Here is a 20902-nt window from a genome sequence, read left to right on the forward strand (position 1 = left end):
CAAGGCCAGTGACAAAGAAAAGTACAAGAAATCCAGAGAAAACCTTCTGCCCAGGGGGAAAGGAAATCATGAGAAGCTTCATGGATGAGCTGATGCTTGATTGCAATCTCAACAGGCACACATGGCACATTCTAGTCATGGGGAAAGTATAAGTATGGTCTAGACTAAAGTAGTGGTTCTCAGGCTTTACTTTCACCAAGACGGCTTGTTATAAAAAGATTGGAGAATCCTACCTCCAGAATTTCTGGGACCCAAGAATTTGCATTTTTAGAGATCTCTGGGTGGAACGAAATGAACAGTAAAGGATGGCAAGAGATATAGTTAGAGGTGGACAGGAGATAGACTCTGGACAGAATTTCATTCTGTGGTAAGAAAACTAGGCCTTTAACCTAAATGCCACTGGGGAGGGATGGATTGAGGTTTTAGTCTGTTCAGACTTACCATCTAAGATGGCTACATTCTACTACAGTATTGAAAATAGAAAAGAGGAGGCAAGAGTAGATGCTGGGTTAGGGAGAACGTGGAAATAATTGTGGTGAGAGATGATGAAGCTTATAACTAAGGCATCTATAATAGGAATAGAGGGGTGGGGGAAGCTAATGAAGAGATTTATGCTATATTATCGGTAGACTTGGTGACTGATTGACTAAGGAGGATATGGGAAAGGAAGGTGAGGCTTGGGAGACTGAATGAAGGGTCATACCTGCAGAGGAGAGAGAACAAAGGGGGACGAAAGACTTCAAAGATTCCCAAAGTATCACTATAAAGTGGAGTAGGCATCTTCAGTTGGGAAGTGTTTGAGCATGTCTTCAGAATAGAGGGAAAGGTATTCATAGAAAGAGAAGGATGAAGATATGGGAGAGTGAACGGATGACTCACTGGGCAAGTTTCCAGAATAGGACAGAGGTGGTGGGGTCAAGGGCACTGGTGGATGGCTGGGCTTTGAAAAGAGAAGGAACCATCAACCTCTGAGTTTGTAAGAAGGGACATAAGAAAGATTATGTGTTTAGACACATTTTCAGACAAAGATTGTGGAGGAAGATCTCAATAATACCCTAAATTTCTTGATGAAGAAGGAAGATAAGATTCTATCCCTTAAGAAGAATATAATTGCCTCTCAGCCTTTTGGCTAATATCAAGTAAAGAATGAAGGGTATAGAGGTTGTGCAAGTTGATATTCAGTTCCACACATTCTCCAAAGGACGATCAGGAAGTTATCTATGCTAAAGCTCTGGCATGTTGATGTCGCAAGAATGTTCTTTTATTCCACTTAATTTTCATGTCAAGTTTTAGTCTCCCATATTTTATTCCTCCCCCAGTCATGCATTATGCTAGTCGTGAGCATGAGAATACAAGATGTGAAGAAAGCTTTGTAAAATACAAAGTACTGCTCATATGTTCAGAATTATTAGCACAATTCAATTCAAATATGAATTTATTGCAATTAAGTTGTGGAGTCTTCAATACCTTCTGCAGAGCCTCTTCTGTTTTTTCAGGGTTTGTTTTTAGGGCTTGAGAAGCATCATACATAGGAATTGGCATAAATCTCAATGTGTAATTTCTAGAAAAAGGAGAAAATAAGGTTTTTTAAAAAAATAAGCACCCATTACCTTAATTCAGCACTCTTTTAAAAATAAAAGTTGCAAAAGTAGCTTAGAAAATTCGAAATCACCAGACCATCCTAGGCCCCTGGATTGCAGAGCAGCCTTCTTTAATACTCACATATGCAACAGCACAGCCAGCCTCACTGACACATGCTGTCTCACAAAACTGACACGACTTTGAAGGATATAGTTTTGTTGTTTATTTTTGGTTTTGAATTACATCATGACAGAATTTTCATACTGGGACTGAAAAGGCAGACTAAAGGTAGCAGAACCAAGCCTGGATAAAATTTCTTGGGCTTCAGCAACCGATAACCAATAGATCTGAAAGTACCTGGGTCACACAGTAATTATGTGAGATAGCCAGACCCAAACTGGTAGAGGAAAAAAACAAAAATAAAAAATGAAACATTGACTTGCAAAGCAAAGCCATTAGCTCCACAATAATCTGTTCGTTCTCTGGGCTCCTTTAAATAAACAAGTTCAAGACAAGTGGATGGTCCTTAAAAAAGCCACTGAGGGGCTGCTTCCTGCCTGGCTAAAAACCACTGACCTCTCAAGCTCTTTCCATTTGCATTCAAGATAATACCCAAGTCCATCAGCCTCTAGAAACCAAATGAAGCAACTATGGGATATTGTGTCTATTACCTCACTGCTGCAGACCAGCTGATTACACAGAAGAGTACGGAGTAAGTCACTTTTGCAAGAGGAAAACACACTGAACTCTGGATTTAGACTACAGCCTTTGGCCCTGACCCTGTTAAAAACTAGGGACATACCCACGTGACCCCCACCAATTGCTTTCCTACCACAAACTCTAACATAAGGGAATTCTTCTCTCTCCCACTCAAGATGCACCTGTCCATTGCTGCAAGATGGTGCTCAAGAAGAATGACCTTTTTGGCCACTCGCTGGTAAATGTTGAGTTCTCATGGTGTGCTAGAATCGCACAGGCAGCTAGCTTGTTTTAGGCCTTTAAACAACAAATAATGCTGAAATGTGAGTATCAAGGATATTTACATGACTTCTACTGGGAGAGGAGATTGACAACTAATTCCTGAAATAAGGTATCAACGAAGAAAACTAACAATCAACTTAATAACAGCAGTAATCTGGATGGATTTTACCTAAGGAAAGACATATTCATCCAATCCAGGTTTTAGGGTGGCTCAATGCAAAATACCCAAAGAGCTGCTATTATTTCTATATGTTTTAATTTTTATCTTAGCTTTGTTTTAGCAAAACTGCTTTTGTTTCGCTTAAAACGACTCAGCCAATTGAAACTGAGAGACAAAATGTCTTTTTTAAACTTTTGAGGCCTTTCCTTTCCCTCAACCAATTTTTATCATACTACAGACCAGCACAGTGTATTTGAACCAGTGGTATCTTGATGCAAAGTGTAAGCAGCAGACTATGATCTAGGGAGTCTCACCATCAACCTGAAAATGTTGGGCACTGGATGTGCATGCTCTGGGCTTCCCATAAGTAGTAGTCTGGGCTGACAGTCTACAACATCTCTGTTATTAGCACCAAAACGCAGCTATTTGTAAGTAAATGTTTGGATGCATTAGCTTTGTGGTGTAATAAGAAAAATCACAGATGGTTCTACAGCCCTGGAAAGCTCCCGGAAGAGGTAGCCTTGGTTACTGGATAGTACAAACTGCCTTCCCCAGGCTTAGCTGTGGTTGGGGTAAGAACAGGGAAAGAACTCAGGAGCTGAGCCTTGTGCTCTTGTGGTGCTAACAACTTTGACCTTCTGGCTAAAGCAGAACCATGAGATTTAGACCTGGTAGGCACTTAGAGATAATTTAGTTCAATTGTATGAAAGAAGAATTAATCAGAGACAGAGTACTTTGTCCAAGGTCATAGGCTTATTGGTGACAGAACTGGGGACTGAATGGAGGGCACAGAATTTTGGGTCCTGAGTTATGTCTAAAACACCAGATTGGGTTTGGGAGCTGGAGGCCTGGTGTATTGAGAGAAATCTGGGAAAACACACGATAATGAGCACTTCCTCCTTTTCCCCAGGGAAAACAGCTTATATGCCATTGGTCCCTTATTTCCCACCCTTATTTCACAACCTCTCATTTTAAACGCTGTAAATCAGCTTTGATCACTTCTATGTTTATGATATTAATGTGAGGATTGAAAAGTTAAGAAAGATAAAAGATTTCTAGTATTTTTTTAACACCCATGCCTCGTAGTATCTTTTGTTCACATTTCTCTTGCTGGCATTTCGAAAACATATGGAAAGTAAACTTGACAATAAATAATAATTGCAGACTTTATTTACTGAGATAATAAGGAAAGCCCTTTATAGAAATGATACAAGTTAGCCATGAGTTTACCATTTCTCAATTTCATTTTTACTTTCTAAACCTCAGCTTTCTTCTCACCACTGGAACTGAAGTTGTCAATAATGGGCAAAAAAAGCAAGACTCGGTGGAAACAGATTGTGAAACCATAAGAGAAGAGGAAACAAGGGAACTACCACATTGTCTCTGTCCACTGCTATCATGTAATCCTCATGACAGCGCTGTGTCTAAGGACATCAGGCATCTCCGCCCTCGTTTGTCAGATGAGGAAACTCAAACCAGGAGAAATTTAATGTCTTCCAAGGTCCCAGGACTAGTAAGCAATAGACTAAACTCGGACCCAGATCTTCTGATTCCCAATTTATTGGTGCTCCTATTACTCTACAGATAACACAGAGATCATGGGTTCTTTTGTGTTTTTCCTGAAAGGAATTCTAAGTAACTTACTTTTCCATAGCAACTGCTATATCTTGAAAGCCTTGTGCAGTGATGTTGTTCTTGTCCCATATCACCGTCCTGTTTGAAAACCAAATTGCATAAATGAAGAGACACTTAGGAGTGGAGGAAACGATTTGTCCACTGAATAGAAATCTCTTATAAGCAACAGTACAATGGTATCGTGAGAGCAAAGAATAATGACCATCTTTGTTTCAAACAAAATGAGGGTAAGTATTTCCTCCAACATTATAGTCTTGACACATTTGCCACTCAAGTTGGGTGGAAAAACTGAACTTAAAAGCAACGACACGTTACCCTACCATTAAGTTACATAATGCTCTACTATCAGGAAAACCCTAAAACCTAATTTCTTGGATATTTTCCCAACAGTATTCCAGCATTCATGCCTGAGGCTGGAGCTATTTCCAAAAGATGCTCTACCGAAAATTTTACATTCTAAAAAAACTAGAGGGAATCTTGCCACATTTTGTCGTGTTTTCATCATTGCCCTGACGTGGCATAATTAGCAAATGCTAAGAACTGGTGGCATTTTGCTTGCTCTGCTGGCAAATCCTAAGTTACTATAAATAGGAGGTTTGCTTATTTTTTAAACATAAAATCTATCTTGGAAGAAAAATATTATTTTGCCTTTAGCATTACTACATTTCAGAAGCATTTCAGGATTTGTCCATTCACTCTGACACATAAAATGTCTTTTTTGTCTGGATGATCCCAGCCTCACAACTTCTATTGCATTCCCTTCCTGATCTCTATGACCTTCTTTACATACATCCTGACCTTCAAAGAAATTGCTGTGGTTTTGGCTTTAGTTTAGAAAGAAGGTTTTGACTCTTAAGTTAGAGAGCAAAGGAAACATCAAGAAAGAACCCTTAAGGGGCAATCCAAATTAACTCTTCATTCACCAGACTGCTGGACAGTGTGAGCATGCCTTTGAATACTGGACCTCTTTCATGTACCCCTTGAGTTTTAAGTCTTTATACTTGACAGGGGGAGATAAAACCTTGGGCTCACAGCCAAGAACAGGGAAGCCCCTGGTATCATCATTTCCCAGCTCTATTCATTTGGTGCTGCTACAAAACCCTCCTCTGATTCATACTGACTTTATCCCCACACTGGTCAGCCATCAACAATGATGTGAAATAGGGAATTGCAGCAGTTCTAAGACAGTCAGGTTTTACTTCACAATGGAAATATAAGACAACAGTTTGAAGGGACCACTATGGTCCCTCAAGGGAACACACTCCCTGATATTTTGACAGAAGAGTTGAAATTCTCTCCTCTTCTGGCCTCATGAGGAGCCCAGTACCCCTTGGGCAGAGCTGGCTCTGCAGTACTTGTTGTTCACAAGCTTTCCCAAGGCTTTCCTTCGAATTAGCACCCATTCCTCAGAGCCCAGCATCTGCCCTGCCCACCTGAGCTTGGTGTTGATCTGCAGTGCTTTGGCGAGCATCTTCGCCCCCATGTCCCCCATTCCGTTTCCACTGATGTCCACTTTGGTCAGGGAGGTGTTGCTTCCCAGGGCGTTGATGATGATAGTGACCTCAGCCTTGAGTTTTGAGTCTGCCAGGGACAGCGACTGCAGAGGCTGTGGAGCGGACAACACACAGCACTCACAACAGGCTTATCAAAGCAGCAATTGCTGGCAGACAACATTGTGAATGCAATTAACAGCACTGAAATATACATGTGAACGTGGCTGAAAGGGGAAATGTTAGGTAGTCTATATGGTAATAGAATAAAATGTTTTAAAAAAGTCCATGGGATTGCAATACACAAGCCATGAACGCTAAGTTAAACCTTGATCTACATGTATTTAATAGTACAATTATAACAATAGCCTTTCATCAATTGTAACAAATGTATCACACACCAATGCAAGGTGTTGATAACAGGGTGCCATAGGGGAATCCTGTATTTTATGCATGATTGTTTTATAAACCCAGGAGTCCTCTAACAAAAATTTTTTTAAACAGAAATCTTTAAAAATGTAATGATAAATCAGTGGTTTTGAACTTATAATGTATAAACATATAATTTATGACAAGAACTACATAAAGCTGGAGGAGACAGAGGGATATAGGAACATAGTTTATGTATACTACTGAAGTTGGTACCAAAGCAAATGTGACTGTTATAGATTTAGGATGCTAAATATAAGCTATACGGTAATTACAAAGAAAACATTGGATAATATGCAAGCTCATAGTGAACAGGTGACCAGGGCAGTGGGCAGGGTGAATGGGAGTTATTGCATGATGGGTGTAGGGTTTCTGTGTGGGGAGATGGGAAAGTGTTAGTAATGCAAGGTGGTGAGGGTACTGCAATACTGTCAATGTGCTTAATCTGACTGAATAGTATACTTGGGAATGACTGATATGGAAAGTTTACGTTGTATTCATGTCCCACAATTAAAAAAAAAAAAAAAGCAACTAAAGAGACAATGACATGCTGATGCTCTCACAAACACTGAGGATTGGCAGGTTGACGTGCCGAACCCTCTTCAAGGGACTTGCCTTTAGGAAGCCTGTTATTGCAAAGGAGAAGCTAGGCCTGCTTATAATTGTGCCTGAGTCTCTCCGAGTGCCTCTTTGTTGCTCAGATGTGATCCTCTCTCTCTAGCTAAGCCATCTTGGCAGGTGAACTCACTGCCCTCCCCCCTACGTGGGACCTGACTCCCAGGGGTGTAAATCTCCCTGGCAATGCAGGATATGACTCCTGGGGATGAATCTGGACCCAGCATCATGGGATTGAGAACATCTTCTTGACCAAAAAGGGGATGCAAAATGAAACAAAATAAAGCTTCAGTGGCTGAGAGAATTCAAATGGAGTTGAGAAGTCACTCTGATGAACATTCTTATGCACTATATAAATAACACTTTTTAGGTTTTAATGTATTGGAATAGTTAGAAGTAAATACCTAAAACTATCAAACTCCAACCCAGTGGCCTTGATTCTTGAAGACGATTATATGACAATGTAGCTTACAAGGGGTGACAGTGTGATTTTGAAAACCTTGTGGATCACATTCCCTTTATCCGGTGTATGGATGGATGACTAGAAAAATGGGAGCAAAAAACTAAAGGAAAAATAGAGTGGGGGAGGGACACAATTTGGGTGTTCTTTTTTCACTATTTTTTTAAATTCTTATTATCACTTTTTATGTTACAAGGAAAATGTTTAAAAAAATAGATCAGGGTGATGAATGAACAACCATATGACGGCAGTGTGATCAATTGATTGTATACTTTGGATGATTGCATGGTATGTGAATAAAACATCTTAATAAATAAAAAAAAGAGTGACAATTACAGGTGGTGATTCTGGATGGGATCTAGCAAGGGAGAAGAAAAGGCTCAAAAGGACATTATTGGGACACTTGAAAAATTGGAATCTAGACTGCAAGCTTTGTATCAATGTTAAATTCTTTGAACTTGATAACTGCACTTAAGATAGCTAGATAAGTAAAAATTCTTGTTATTAGGAAATGTACATGGTAGTATTAAGTTCAACAAGCATGGCTTATACAACCTACACTCTAGTATTCAGAAAATGGATTGATGGATGGATAGATAGAAAGAATGATACAGCAAATGGAGCAATGTGTTACAATTTGTGGATCTGGGTATCTGGGGATAAGGGCATATTGGAATTATCTATATGGAATTTGTAATATTTTTTAAATGTCCTGTAAGTCAAGTATTTCCTGTAAGTCTGAAAGAACTTAAAATAAAGTTTTAAAATTTGGAAAAAAAAAAAAAAAAAAAGCAATCACACTCAATTATCCACTTTATAAGGGAATTACAAGGGTTGTACTCATGTGAAGAAGTGTCTCATTTTGAAACTGCTGGCAAAAAAGACACCGATAAAGGAGATGTGAAGGTTCCGGCATAAAATGAGCCTTTGGAGTCAAACTTGGAGAAACTGTGTTGTAATGCTGAATATCAGCCACTTCTCTTCCTAGGGAAGCAGTGGAAAGACATAAATAAAAACACTACACAAAAACATCTTAACTTCTCTTGTTACTACAAAAAGAGATACACATACTTATAATTGTACCTAAGAGTGACACCCAGAGAACCTCTTTCATTGCTCAGATGTGGCCAATCTCTTAAGCCAACTCTGCAGGTAAACCCACTGCCCTCCCCGCTACGTGGGACCTGACTCCCAGGGGTGTAAATCTCCCTGGCAACATGGGACATGACTTCCGGGGATGAGTCTGGAGTCAGCACTGTGAGATTGAGAAAGCTTTCTTGACCAAAAAGGGGAAGAGAAGTGAAACTAAATAAAGTTTCAGTGGCTGAGAGATTTCAAATGGAGTCAAGAGGTCATTCTGGAAGTTATTCTTATGTTATATTTTTATAGCTGTCCCTTTTTAGTTTTTAGTGTATTGGAATAGCTAGAAGGAAATATCAGGAACTGATGAACTGCAACCCAGTAGCCTTGATTCTTGAAGATGACTGTATAACTATATAGCTTACAAGGTATGACCATGTGATTGTGAAAACCCTGTGGCTCACACTCCCTTTATCTGGTATATGGACAGATGAGTAGAAAAATGGGAACAAAAATGAAATGAATAATAGGGTGGGAAGGGGGTGGTGGTGGAATGTTTTGGGTGTTTCTTTTTACTTCTTTTTTTTTTGGACTAATGAAAATGTTCAAACATTGTGGTGATGAATGCACAACTATATGATGGTACTATGAAAAGGTGATTGTACACTGTGGATGAATGTATCGTAGATGACTGTGTCTCAATAAAATGTAACAAAAAATGTCTTAGTGTAAGTATGGCTACACTTTGTCTTTTTATCCATTTTATTTGTATACAAAGTGAAATGATACCTTAAAATAATCATAAAGAACAAATGCAAAAAATAAAAACCAGTTAGGATTAATAAGCTAACATTTACTGAACATTTACCATGTTTAGCCACTGTTTAAACTTTTTACATGTGTTTATTCATTTAAGCCTCCCAGTAACCCAATACCTAGGTGCCATTATTATTGCCATTTCCCAAATAAGAAACTGAGGCACAGAGAGGTTATGTAATTCAAACATGATCATATAGTTAGAAAGAAGTTGGACTCGGATTCAAACCCAAATGGTCTGGTTCCTGATTTCATGTTCCTAACCACTACAACAAACTGCTTCTATTAGCTTATACTACAACATTTTGACCAACACCCCCTTAGTTTGTTCTTATAAGTTGCAATCAGAAAACACACTTAATTTAAAAAAATAAAAAAAGACAAATTTGTGTGAACTATAAAATTCCTCCATAGATAAGGTCAAGGGTGAATCCAAACCAGCCCAGTCACTGTTCAATTAAGTCAGAGATTGAAAGCCACTGCATATGCAGGCAGGTTTTGTTTGGCCTGCGTAGGATCTGGGGAAAGAAAAAAATTAATATAGTTTCCAATTAACTTATTCTCAGCTGACTTTACTTATTTATGTTGCCTTCCTAGGCTCATGGGCATCTGTATTTACAATACTTGATTTAAGCCGTAAGTGAATTAATAAAGTGGATGAGGATTTCAGGACTTGAACCATTGTGGCTCTCAAGTCAGAATTCGGATCCCCTGAGGGATGTGGATGTCTTCTGGGTTGCCTGGGGTGGTCTATATTGGCCCAGCCACACTAAGCAATTCCATGTTTATTCCATAAGCGGCTCCAACATTACAAGGAGTAAGATGCCGGAAGCAGCTCTTAGGGTTATCCGGGATCGGGTTCCATGGCGGCCTGTGGGATTAGCAGTCCCAGGATGTGTTTGGATGGTCTGTGCGCCAACACACACCCAGCCAGGGTGTATCTTTGCCCACTTACCCACCAAACAATGACTTCCAAAACACTACCCTGTGAGAGGTGCATCTACCATAAGACCACCAGGGACAGGATAAAGATATTAATGGTTTCAAGACTCAGATATCAACAAAGCAGCAAAATGGGTCTGGTTATAGTTCTACCAAGTAACCATACTTATTGTCAATGTTTGAGCATGTTTTCCAATCTTAATACATCTTACGGTAAAATTAAAAAGGTAATATTATTAATTGGAAACAAAATTTCAAAAGTAAAATGGCATGGTGCTAAGGCAATTAAATCCTCACCAAGAAGCATGCATAGGTTTAGACTGAGACTGGTTTAGCAAGGCTACTTCCAATATTCTGAGATCCCACACTCAAGTAAATGGAAAAAAATTAACTAAAACTGCTTCAGACTCAGGAAACTTCAGATTTAAGTGAAAACAAATGCAATACTACTTTAATAAAAAAGCAGTAATCACATCTCTCATCACTTCGATAATCTCTTATTCAACTGCTAACAAAAATGATATATCACGACTTCTTCCTAACACTGGGAAACTGCCAATTCTGCAAGCTAGCGTGTAACAATTTCAGTACTATATTCAAATTCTAATACACCCTAGTTAACACTTAAAAATGATAGGCAGAGTCATTAATGAGAACAGAACAGCCCGAATTGCATGCATATTTATAAGGTCATCCATTCTTGATTTATTGCACTTCTGTGTACCATTACTATTTGAAATCCCACTATTTCTTTCCATAGCTGAACATGCCTAAACCAAGAATCTGTTTCCTTGCTACAGGCACTCCCAAGAGAAACATATTCTGTCCTGTTGGTTACAACATGGCTTTGTAGATAATACTTGAAAACAAGATTTCCTGTCACCTTGGTCTCTCAGTGTGACCGTCCCATTTCTGGGTGCAGCAGCCTGACACCCACTGTTTATAGCTGAAGGCAACACCAGAGCCCACGGGCATCCAGGTTTTCCAACTGAACATAATGTGCAATACTGGGCCAATAAAGTACTCCATGGGCTGTCAAAGAACAAGCTCTACAAACACAAGGTCAGAATGTAAAAAGTGAAATGATTACTTTATATATTCAAAACTTTTTAAAAATGATCCCAATTTTGCCAGTTATTAGTGGAACTTCTGTAGTCATACGACTCAACTCCTCCTAATCATTTTAAATTGCTTTGCACGTTACTGATTAGAAAGTAGGAAAAAATATATGGTAATTGCTTTTGAAAAAGTCATCTACTTTACAATGACATTAACATGAAAAGCTTTTCATTGTACATTATTAGAAACACAGTAGTCAAAATTTAGAACTCAATAAAATTCACATTTCATAGCAAACTTTACCTTCCCCAAATATGTTTTTTAGGAATACTTTAAATATCAAGATGCCCCTTAATGAGAATTTCAAAATTATAAAAACAAGAGTCTGAAGATTCTTGTGTAATAAGCAAAGCATGATATCAATAAATGTATTTTTCCTAAATGTGTGCTAAGAAACAAATATTTTAGGATGAATATAAATATGATTCTGCAACGTTAGCTTTCCCAATCTTCCAAAACTGGGCCAATAATGGGAATATTTGAGAAACTCAAAGCAGACTGATGCAAAGTCAAATTAAATATGCAAAAGAGTATAAATTCTGAAAAGTGTAAACTGCATTCTAAGTACACGCCTAACTTTAATAGCCAAGCATAAGGAAAACAAAATACGGGATTTATTAGCAAATGAGGCAAAGGGAAGTGCTTGAGTTCATTAAACAATAATGAGTTTCATTTTCTAACCCACAGGCTGGAAATTATATCAACACAACAAACAGGAGAGAATACAGAATTTTCTCTTGCCCTCAAGCATACAGCTCCCCAAAGAGGTGTAGGCAAGGGCCACAGAGGAAAGTTCCAATCCCCAATCTCATGGCTCCTGAGCTTTCCCAGAAAGTTACCAGGGTTGCAACAGAATTTGCTTTTACACCATAAGAATTCAAAAGGGAAAAAGAGAGTTTCTTCCAGTGTGACAGACCTCGCATGATTGTTGGAGGAAATCACTCTCATGACCAAAGTAGCTAAAAGAAAACATGAAGAACGTGACTCTTCATAGTAGATTACACATTTATGAGGATTTTAGAAACTGTAAAAGCCAAGTTTAGTCTAAATAGTTCTTCTGAGATAAAGGGACAAAAATCTCAAAGAGCATCAGTGAAAGTTAAGTGTGACAGGCTAGCTCTAAATTAAACAGATTAATGATAGAGAGCTTTTTCCTTCGCCCATTGTAACAGTTTGGATGTATTATGTCTCCCAAAACGCCATTATCTTTGATGCAATTTTGTGGGGGTAGAGGTATTAGTGTTGATTAGGTTGGAATCTTTGATTGAGTGTTTCCATGAAGGTTTTACCGCACCCATTCAGGGTGGCTCTTTATGAAATCATTGGAGTCCTATAAAGAGTTCACAGACAGAAGGAGCTCAGAGCAACTGAGAGTGACATTTTGGAGAGAAGCTGCAGCTGAGAGACACATTTTGAATATGGCCATTGAAAGCTGACACTGACATTTTGGAGAACACCATTTTGAAACGCAACCTGGGAGCAAGAAGACACCAGCCATATGCCTTCCCAGCTAATAGAGGTTTTCGGATGCCATCGGCCATCCTTCAGTGAAGGTACCCTATTGTTGATGCTTTACCTTGGACACTTTATGGCCTTAAAACTGTAACTTTGTAACCAAATAAACCTCCTTTATAAAAGCCAGTCCATTTCTGGCGTTTCAGGAAATGGCAGCATTAGCAAACCAGAACGCCCATAAAATACCCTTTTCTTTTTTCTAATGAATTTGAAAGGGCGGCAAAACAAGGTACTATTTGAAATTACATTTCTTTATGCTCAACCAAATTTTGGACAGGAGCTATTAAAGGGGAGAAAAATATAAGGAGGATTACTAGCACTCAAGAAGCAATTGAAAATGAGGGGCAACTCTTAAGTCTCTTATAGTTCTATATAATTATTAGATGAAATTAAAATTAGCAATATTATTTTTCTCACCATGATATAAGGTCATAAAGTCAACTGGACTGTAAAAATTCATGTCTGCCGATCAGTATATTAGCTGAAGTTAGGAAATAGTAAGTTTATTAAAAGGTAGGCTTCAGAGTCCATTTATACTACTCTTCATCTATTAAGTTACATGAAGTAAAGAATAAATAAATTTTAAAGACATTCAAAATTCTACCAAGGCATTAAAACTTATTCCCTTTGCAAAAAGCAACAATAACAGCACAAAAAAGTAACAATAACAGAATACACACACCTAGATCAAATTATCTGAAAGTGTATCAGCACTAATTCAGTACAAATAATTATTAAGAATGGCCACGAATGATTTTAATCAAAAGGTTTTAAAATAATACTCACTGATTCTTCATCTTGAATCATCTGGACTAAGTTGTCCAATACAGGTGTCAGATTTCTAAAGAGATTTTAAAGATGTGGACAGTGGAATCAAATCAAAAGCTTTCAGGAGGCTGGTTATTTTCATCATTGTCATAAAAAAAATTCAAAACTCTTACTTGGATTTCATATTATTAAAATTTTTGCCTAATGCCAGGTGTTGTATTGATCTGTTTTTACTGAGCCACACTATTAAGGTAGATAGGTCAGATTCTAAACCTGCAAAAAATCAGAGTAGGTGGAGAATCAAAACACATGTGCATAATGGAATTCTCAGATGGAACACAATTACACAAAGGATACATGCAGTTGGGCAGTTGGATGACTTAGGATACCACCAGGAGGACCCTGGGGATACTTATCTTTTATTTTCAAAGAACTTATTGCTCTCTTTCCATTTCCTATTATCTCCAAGGATAAACCCATTCTCTATAAAGGCTTATCTAAATCTCTTACACAATCAGTGCCTAAACAAAGTCAGCAGGAATTGGGAAAAGATAATGACAGAAAGTTTCATCTCTTGCCAACACTTTGAGAGAGAAGATTCCAACATATGCCTCACCAGAAGCCAACTGGAGTTAAAACTGTCAATGCAAAACAGGTTTTTACACTAACATGCTACTACAATCAGCAGAAATGAAGCTAATGAAATAAGCTTCTGAATAAATAAGGGTGTGATTTTATCAATAAGAATACAAAAGGTCGAACTTAAAGTTTTATCTTTTTCAATGCACTGGTGATACTTTTTACTTATTTTACTGAATAGAGCTTGCCTGTTTGGCCATTGGATCAACTTATTAAGATTTGGGCACAGATTTATCTCATAAATAAACTTTGTTGTTACATTAAAACAGTCAAGAACTGAAATCATATTTCTATCAAGGGGTTGTCTACATCAGGCTGGATTTTTTCCCCTCTACTAACTTACTTCAAATATTTGTTTTTTCACTTTCTGATCTCTGACTTACCATTGTCGGAGATGTCTAAGCTGGTAATGTTGTGGATTTCAGCAATGCAGCCTTCTAATACCTGTGCACCTCCTGATCTCAGCTAGAGAAATACAAACCAAACACAAGGTAAAGTCTTCACTTACTGGAGGTTTAATGAACAAGTTAAAAATAGGAAAGACAGTCTTAAATAAACTCAGTACCAAAGAAACAGTGAAAGCTTATCAACACCAAAAAAAAAAAACCATCAATGGCAAAGAGCCGATCACTATTCATTGATGCTGTTTCCATATGTCTCATAACACATGAGCCAACATTAAATCTTAAGATTATTAGAAAAAGAGAGAGAGAAAGAAGACAGAAACCACCCAGGTCCACCACTAAAAAGACAGTGATGTCAACCCATGAGAACTTTCATTTCTGACATTTGCAAATCTAAGAATTCCTTTAATACATGAGGAACAGTTACTGTTTAAAGTATAACTCTCTACCCAAGGAGCAGCAAAACAACCAAATGAGACTATTAAGACTTACTTTGAATGCCAACCACTTCAGGAAGGATCCAGCCCTAACTACTGTACAGAAATGAGTGTGAGGTCTTGTTACTATAAAGCAGGTAACAGCTACTTGGTTGATTACAAAATGAATTGTGCAAATATTTTGAGACACAGAAGAAAAAGATGTCAGATTAGCCTAAAATATTGTTATTGTGATTGGCTTCTTGTAAAACTAAGAACAAATTATTTTTTTCTCATTACCTAATTTATTACAAAGGGAAAGGCAACCTACAAACCCCAATGCTTTTCACCTTTTCCCATGAAACCTCAAGCAAATTTCACAGAGTTCAGAATATCTTTTGGTTTCCACTCAGCACATATTTATGGATGCAAAGTTTCCCAAGCTGTGACCTTTTACTCAATAAACTTACAAATCTAAGACAAACCGTCATTTATTGGAAACCTACCATGTGCCAAGGAACATGGCAGGTCCTTCTTTCATTTAGGAAAGCTAAAATTTGTATAAATTTCTACACTAAAATTATCATACAAGATGCTATCTTCTACTTGTTCTAGTTTTGATGTAAGAATTTAAAGAAACCTCACTCCACTATGGGAGATGATGAATTTTGATGGTGTCCTGGACCAAAACAAAATCTGCCAGCTTTTCTGGCTATCTGTGTGTTAAGCAGAGTTCTACAGAGATGTGACTGCTCTTTACTCAGGCATGTTTAAAGTTTGGCTTTTCCCACTTTTGAATGGGGACAACAGATTATTTTGAGGTGCCTAAAGTGTGCTCTCTAAGGGAGTATCACACAGAAACAAACAATCCAGTGAGGCTCATCTGCACACTTCTGGGAAACCAAGGCCAACTCCACAGCTAAAGAGCTTCTAACCAGTATGTGGATCTATTGCTAGCAATGAGCACCAGGCCCATATTTCGGGTTTTCTTGTTTTCTCAGGAGCTTATCCAAACTTATCCAGCTTATACAAACACCCCACCAAGTTCATCTTCTCATACCACCTCTAGGCCTTCCTCAGTATCCTGCTAGTCCAAGTCTGGTTCTTGGACTGATGCCAGGCTACAAACAGTTTGCTACTGGTCTGAGATGAAATAAATACAGAATTTGAGTATAAACATTTCAGGAACCTTAGGAATAATAAGTTTAACTCTGTTGCATCTAAAAACTTGGAAACTTGCATTGTTTTTGACTTTTTATATTTTTCTAGTAATTCATTTTTATTGTATTTTATTAAAGTATTGGTTTATGAAAGACTGGAGATTTTAAAAGAACAAAAGAGAAGAAAACAGTTTCTTCAATACAAATAGTTTGAAAAGCATTGCTCCAGGTGATAGCTTGTTAATACTTGAAGTGAAATGTAGGTAGACTTTGTCAAAATTGAAGCAAGAAATAATTTAAAGCTAAAACTGTAAAGACACATAATTTGATTTTCACAGCATGGAAAAAATTAGGCTTTTGAGAAGGTAAACATTAGTGAATAGATCTTTACAATTTCATTATTTGCTAATATTGACCTCTTTGTTGTGAAGCAAAATTTCTACAAGAAAATCTCTATTCTTTATTATTGTAAACATCACTAAAAATACTCCATTTACGGAAATGGAAAATATAGGTGACATTTAAGTGCTTAATTCTGCTTCTTATATAAATACTGTTGACTGATATTTGTAGCATACACACAAAACCAACATATTTGCCTACTGTTTAAAAAAATCAAATGTATCAATACATCCTAATTTTATTTACTCATAAATTATAAATTTGAAATATAGATGGGCAACGTACTTACACAATGGCCAAGCTAAGGAAAGCCCAAGGAGAAAAACACAAAAAGAATGTTATCAGCAGTAAGTTGAACAAGAATAGAGGGGAAGCTAAAGACTCTATCAATATAAATATAAGAAAGCAAAGAGTCAGAAAAAATACTTCCAAATAAAATCTGCTCCCAAAACAAAAATCAGAAACATAAATAAGAAAATACAACCTTTCATTTGCCAAGAACATCACACTGAATTCACAAGTCTAAAATTCCCCAACGATAAAGCTTTTCCATTACTGTAAATGAAATCCTTTTAAATGAATCTGCGTAAGTAGAGGCTGTGTCTGTGTGTGTGCATGAAAACTGGTTTTTAAATTGCTCTCATTTGGATCCCACACACAAGCATTATTTAAAAGAAAGAAAAATCAAAGAGGAGTAAATGTGACTGAATCACAATTCTTTTTGAAATGTTAAAAATAAAATTTTTATTCTTTCAAGAGACTAGTATCCTCTCAGTCAAGGAAGATGGAACATTCCAGATGTTGTGAACTATTTATCTCTAATGCCCAAATATTCATGATGAGGATCCAGAAAAGCAAGGTACACTAAAACTTCTAATAATTCACTTTTCCTTCTTCCTATCACTTACCACTTAAAAAGAAGTGAAATATATAACACTCCCCAAATTTCCTCCTTTTCTTCTACAGGGATTCCAATTTTGATTTTTAAAATTTAATTTTTATCCTGGGAAACATTCACAGTTAAAACCATGAATGCGAAACATTTTCAGCTTTGCGTTCCACACCCAAACTGACAGGAAAAGTAGATGATGCTAAACACAGCAAACCCACCTTCTCATCCCCAGAGTGGTTGACTGACTTTCAAATCGAATAAAATTGCCTCAAAAATATCTGTTTACTTGCTGCAATTTCCTACTCTTCTCAAATTTTAATATTTGTGCTCTTTTCTTCTGTTTGTCATGAAAGCACCTCACAATGAACTGTGGAATAATGTGTAGGGAAGTTTCCTCTTAAAAGTCACTAACACCCTCATCCAGACCAGTGCCTAGCCCTCAGTTATAATGAGCCTGTGCATTTTCCCTGAAGTATCAGAAATTTTTCTCTCACCTGGAAGGAGACTAAGCTTGAAGAATTCAGTCCCAGTATTTACCTACTCTTCTCTTGAGGCATAACTACTAAGTATTATGACTTTTTAAAACAGATCTGGATATGCAGAACCAATTGCCTTCTTGAAGGTTATCTGGATGCCCAGTTTACACATGACTGGCCAGTGTAACTACTACCAGACAAAACAGTGTTGAAACTCTTCTTTTGGAATTAACCTCCAGGGTGTTGGAACAGACACACTGCTTTGAACATCTGCAGTGGTGCTAAGGCCTTACTCTTTGTGGGTGAATTACATCAGCCAGAAGCCATTCAGAGGCAAATGTCACCACCATGGGGGATGGGGGTAGGAGAGGATAAAACTGTTTTGTGTCAAAAACAGGTTTGACTATAAATTGATGAGACTGGTTCTTCTTGAATGATTTAAAAATAGCTTTGAAGACAATTTTTTTTTAAAAAAATGCTTTAGTACTGACAAAATATTTAAAGCTTCTAAATAGAAATACAGCAATGCTGATCTATGCTGTAATTTCTAACATTCAAAATAAGGCTGGCACTATAACATCCTCTTACTCCCCAGAAAGTGGTTCATGTATGCTGGGCTCATTTCATGCCAAATGCTATCCCCAAAACTATTATTATTCCCATTCGACAGGTGAAAAACAAAGATGTTAAGTCATATGACAAGCCAAGTGGCTGAGCCAGTCTCAAAAGGGACTGTTTTCGTTCCAAAGTGCCCACCCTTGGCTATGACATTCTTTTGCCTACTGTGACTTTATTTCAGTCATTTTCTTATAAAAATATTACTCTTTTTCTGTACTAATAGACCAAGGGAAAGAAAACGAAGTGATATCATAACTGATGTGAACCACCTTAAAGAAGACAGTTTTACCTGTAAATATAGAAGTTATATGTAAATATAAGGTATAATTCCAGTACTTATTTGCTTATTCCTCACAGGTTCAAAAGAACATAGAACAAAATTTTGGATTTAAGTTTCCAAATAACAATGATGTTTGTGTTTTAGGAAAACAGCTCCAGAATTTATAAATACCTTCATGGTACTTTTTATTTTAATAGCATGAAGTGTAAATCTCTTCTCTCATTTCAACTAATGCATGCAAATTCAGAAATGCCGAGAGCTTCAAGGCAAACTCCCCAGGCAAGGTGAGAAGGAACAGGAGAGGAAGCAGCATATGGTAAATGCAAAAATAACTTCCGAATCAAAGTTATTCTAAGTTTCCAATCTAGATCCTTTAATTCCTACTTCCAGGTTACTTTCCTCTCTTCTGCTGAAATCAATCACCATCTTATATGGTGGTTATTTACCTTCTATGGCACCCTACAAACCTGATTTTAAAATCAATCACTGGATTTTTTCTTTACCAGAGGAGACATGAATCTGGCTCTAGAATTCTACACAATAGCTGTTTTATATTAAAATTAATTACCTATGAATAAAGACTTCAAGGTATTTCACAACTGTTCTTTGTTTCCATGGCTTTGGCAGAGTGTTGTATGAGGGGCATCTGTAGGAGGTGCTGAACTCTTACAGTGCCCACAGCAGAGGCTGCAGGATCAGATGGTCCAAAGCCAACCAACTTTATTCATCAGACACTTGACTCTTAGCTTGTTACCCTCTCATCCTGAGTACGTCATCCCTGTGGAAATGGCTTCCCAAGATGAATACGGAGTCAGGGAGACCTTTCATTCCCTACCACCTTTCAGATTTTAAGATTAGATCTCTGTAATCATCAGAGAAAGTTAAGTGCTGAATTCAACCACAATTTTGTCTGGCATGCTAAGAGTGTAGAAGGGTTATGTCTAATGAGGTTAAATGGAGAATGAACAGAAAAAAATATATACATGAATGATCTTAAATTTCCAAGGCAGTGAAATCTTCTTTCTAAGAGCACTAAATAAACTGGAAGTATTAAATGATTAAAGAGCAACCGTTAATACTTAGAGCGCAGAGCATTACTACAGGGATAATATTATAACCCCAAACAGCTTTTGGGGGAGGTTTACTGTATCCTGGAGAAAGGCCAAGTGAAATCTAGTTACATCTGAACATCTAGTCCTAAGAAAAAAAATGTGTCAAGCCACTATTATAATAGTTTAGAAAAATAATTTTGTGTTCCACTAATTCCCATGAGCAGCAGTATAAAATGCGGGTTCAATAAACGTGGTCACCAGTAGCGCAATTCAAGTTTAAAGATGGTGGAAGAACACTGTACTATAAGGCTTCCCCCATCTTAGTAGTATCAATTTATCAATAATCCATAAAAGAATGGCCAAAATGAAGTTGGAATCATCAAAAATAATTATGGCCAATGCCATCACCAGAAAGCAAGCATTTGATTTGGATTCCTATCTTAAGAAGAAAAAAAAAAAAAAAGTCATAAAAGAAAAAACCGTCTATTAGGTTGAACCACATAAACTTCCAGTAGTCCACCATTTACCCCCACAAAAATGCCACCGCCCCCTCCCCCCACCCTGAACTGAGGAGAAATGCGGAAATGCTGGACTTCCCACCTGGCTATTGCTGATTTTCCCAGCAAACACTGAGAATGCCAATTTAGTGGGCCGAGTCCTCGATCTGGAGGCTTACCCTTGTGAGGCTAGTTGCTGCAAAGGGAGAGGCTAAGCCCACTTATAATTGTGCCTAGGAGTACCCCCCCCCCACTGCCGCAGAGAGCCTCTTTGTGCTCAGATGTGGCCCTCTCTCGCTCTAATCCCATTTGGCAAGTGAACTTGCAACCCACCCCCCTTCATGGGACGTGACACCTAGGGGTGTAAATCTCCCTGGCAATGCGGGAAATGACTCCTGGAGATGAGCCTGGACACAGCACTGTGGGAATAAGAGGATCTTCTTGACCAAAAGGGGGAAGAGAGATGAAACAAAAT

The 20902-nt window shown here is 37.7% G+C and overlaps 1 protein-coding gene across 12 annotated transcripts in view; it reads right to left on the bottom strand.

Annotated features, from left to right (window-relative positions):
* CARMIL1 (capping protein regulator and myosin 1 linker 1) overlaps nt 1-20902 on the bottom strand; it is a 292788-nt gene that overhangs the window by 88838 nt on the left and 183048 nt on the right. For 7 of the 12 annotated variants that reach the window (XM_037842684.1, XM_037842686.1, XM_037842683.1 and 4 more), the window contains 7 exons: nt 16902-16913; nt 14614-14695; nt 13765-13864; nt 13610-13664; nt 5791-5963; nt 4367-4435; nt 1468-1561 (listed from right to left, as the gene is read on the bottom strand). In XM_037842684.1, coding sequence (XP_037698612.1) covers nt 1468-1561; nt 4367-4435; nt 5791-5963; nt 13610-13664; nt 13765-13864; nt 14614-14695; nt 16902-16913 — 585 coding nt within the window. The remainder of the gene's footprint in view (nt 1-1467; nt 1562-4366; nt 4436-5790; nt 5964-13609; nt 13665-13764; nt 13865-14613; nt 14696-16901; nt 16914-20902) is intronic. The other 5 variants (XM_037842685.1, XM_037842689.1, XM_037842688.1 and 2 more) reach the window with 2 other exon arrangements.

Source organism: Choloepus didactylus, chromosome 7, assembly GCF_015220235.1.
Source record: "Choloepus didactylus isolate mChoDid1 chromosome 7, mChoDid1.pri, whole genome shotgun sequence".
In the NCBI taxonomy this organism is placed as follows: domain Eukaryota; kingdom Metazoa; phylum Chordata; class Mammalia; order Pilosa; family Megalonychidae; genus Choloepus; species Choloepus didactylus.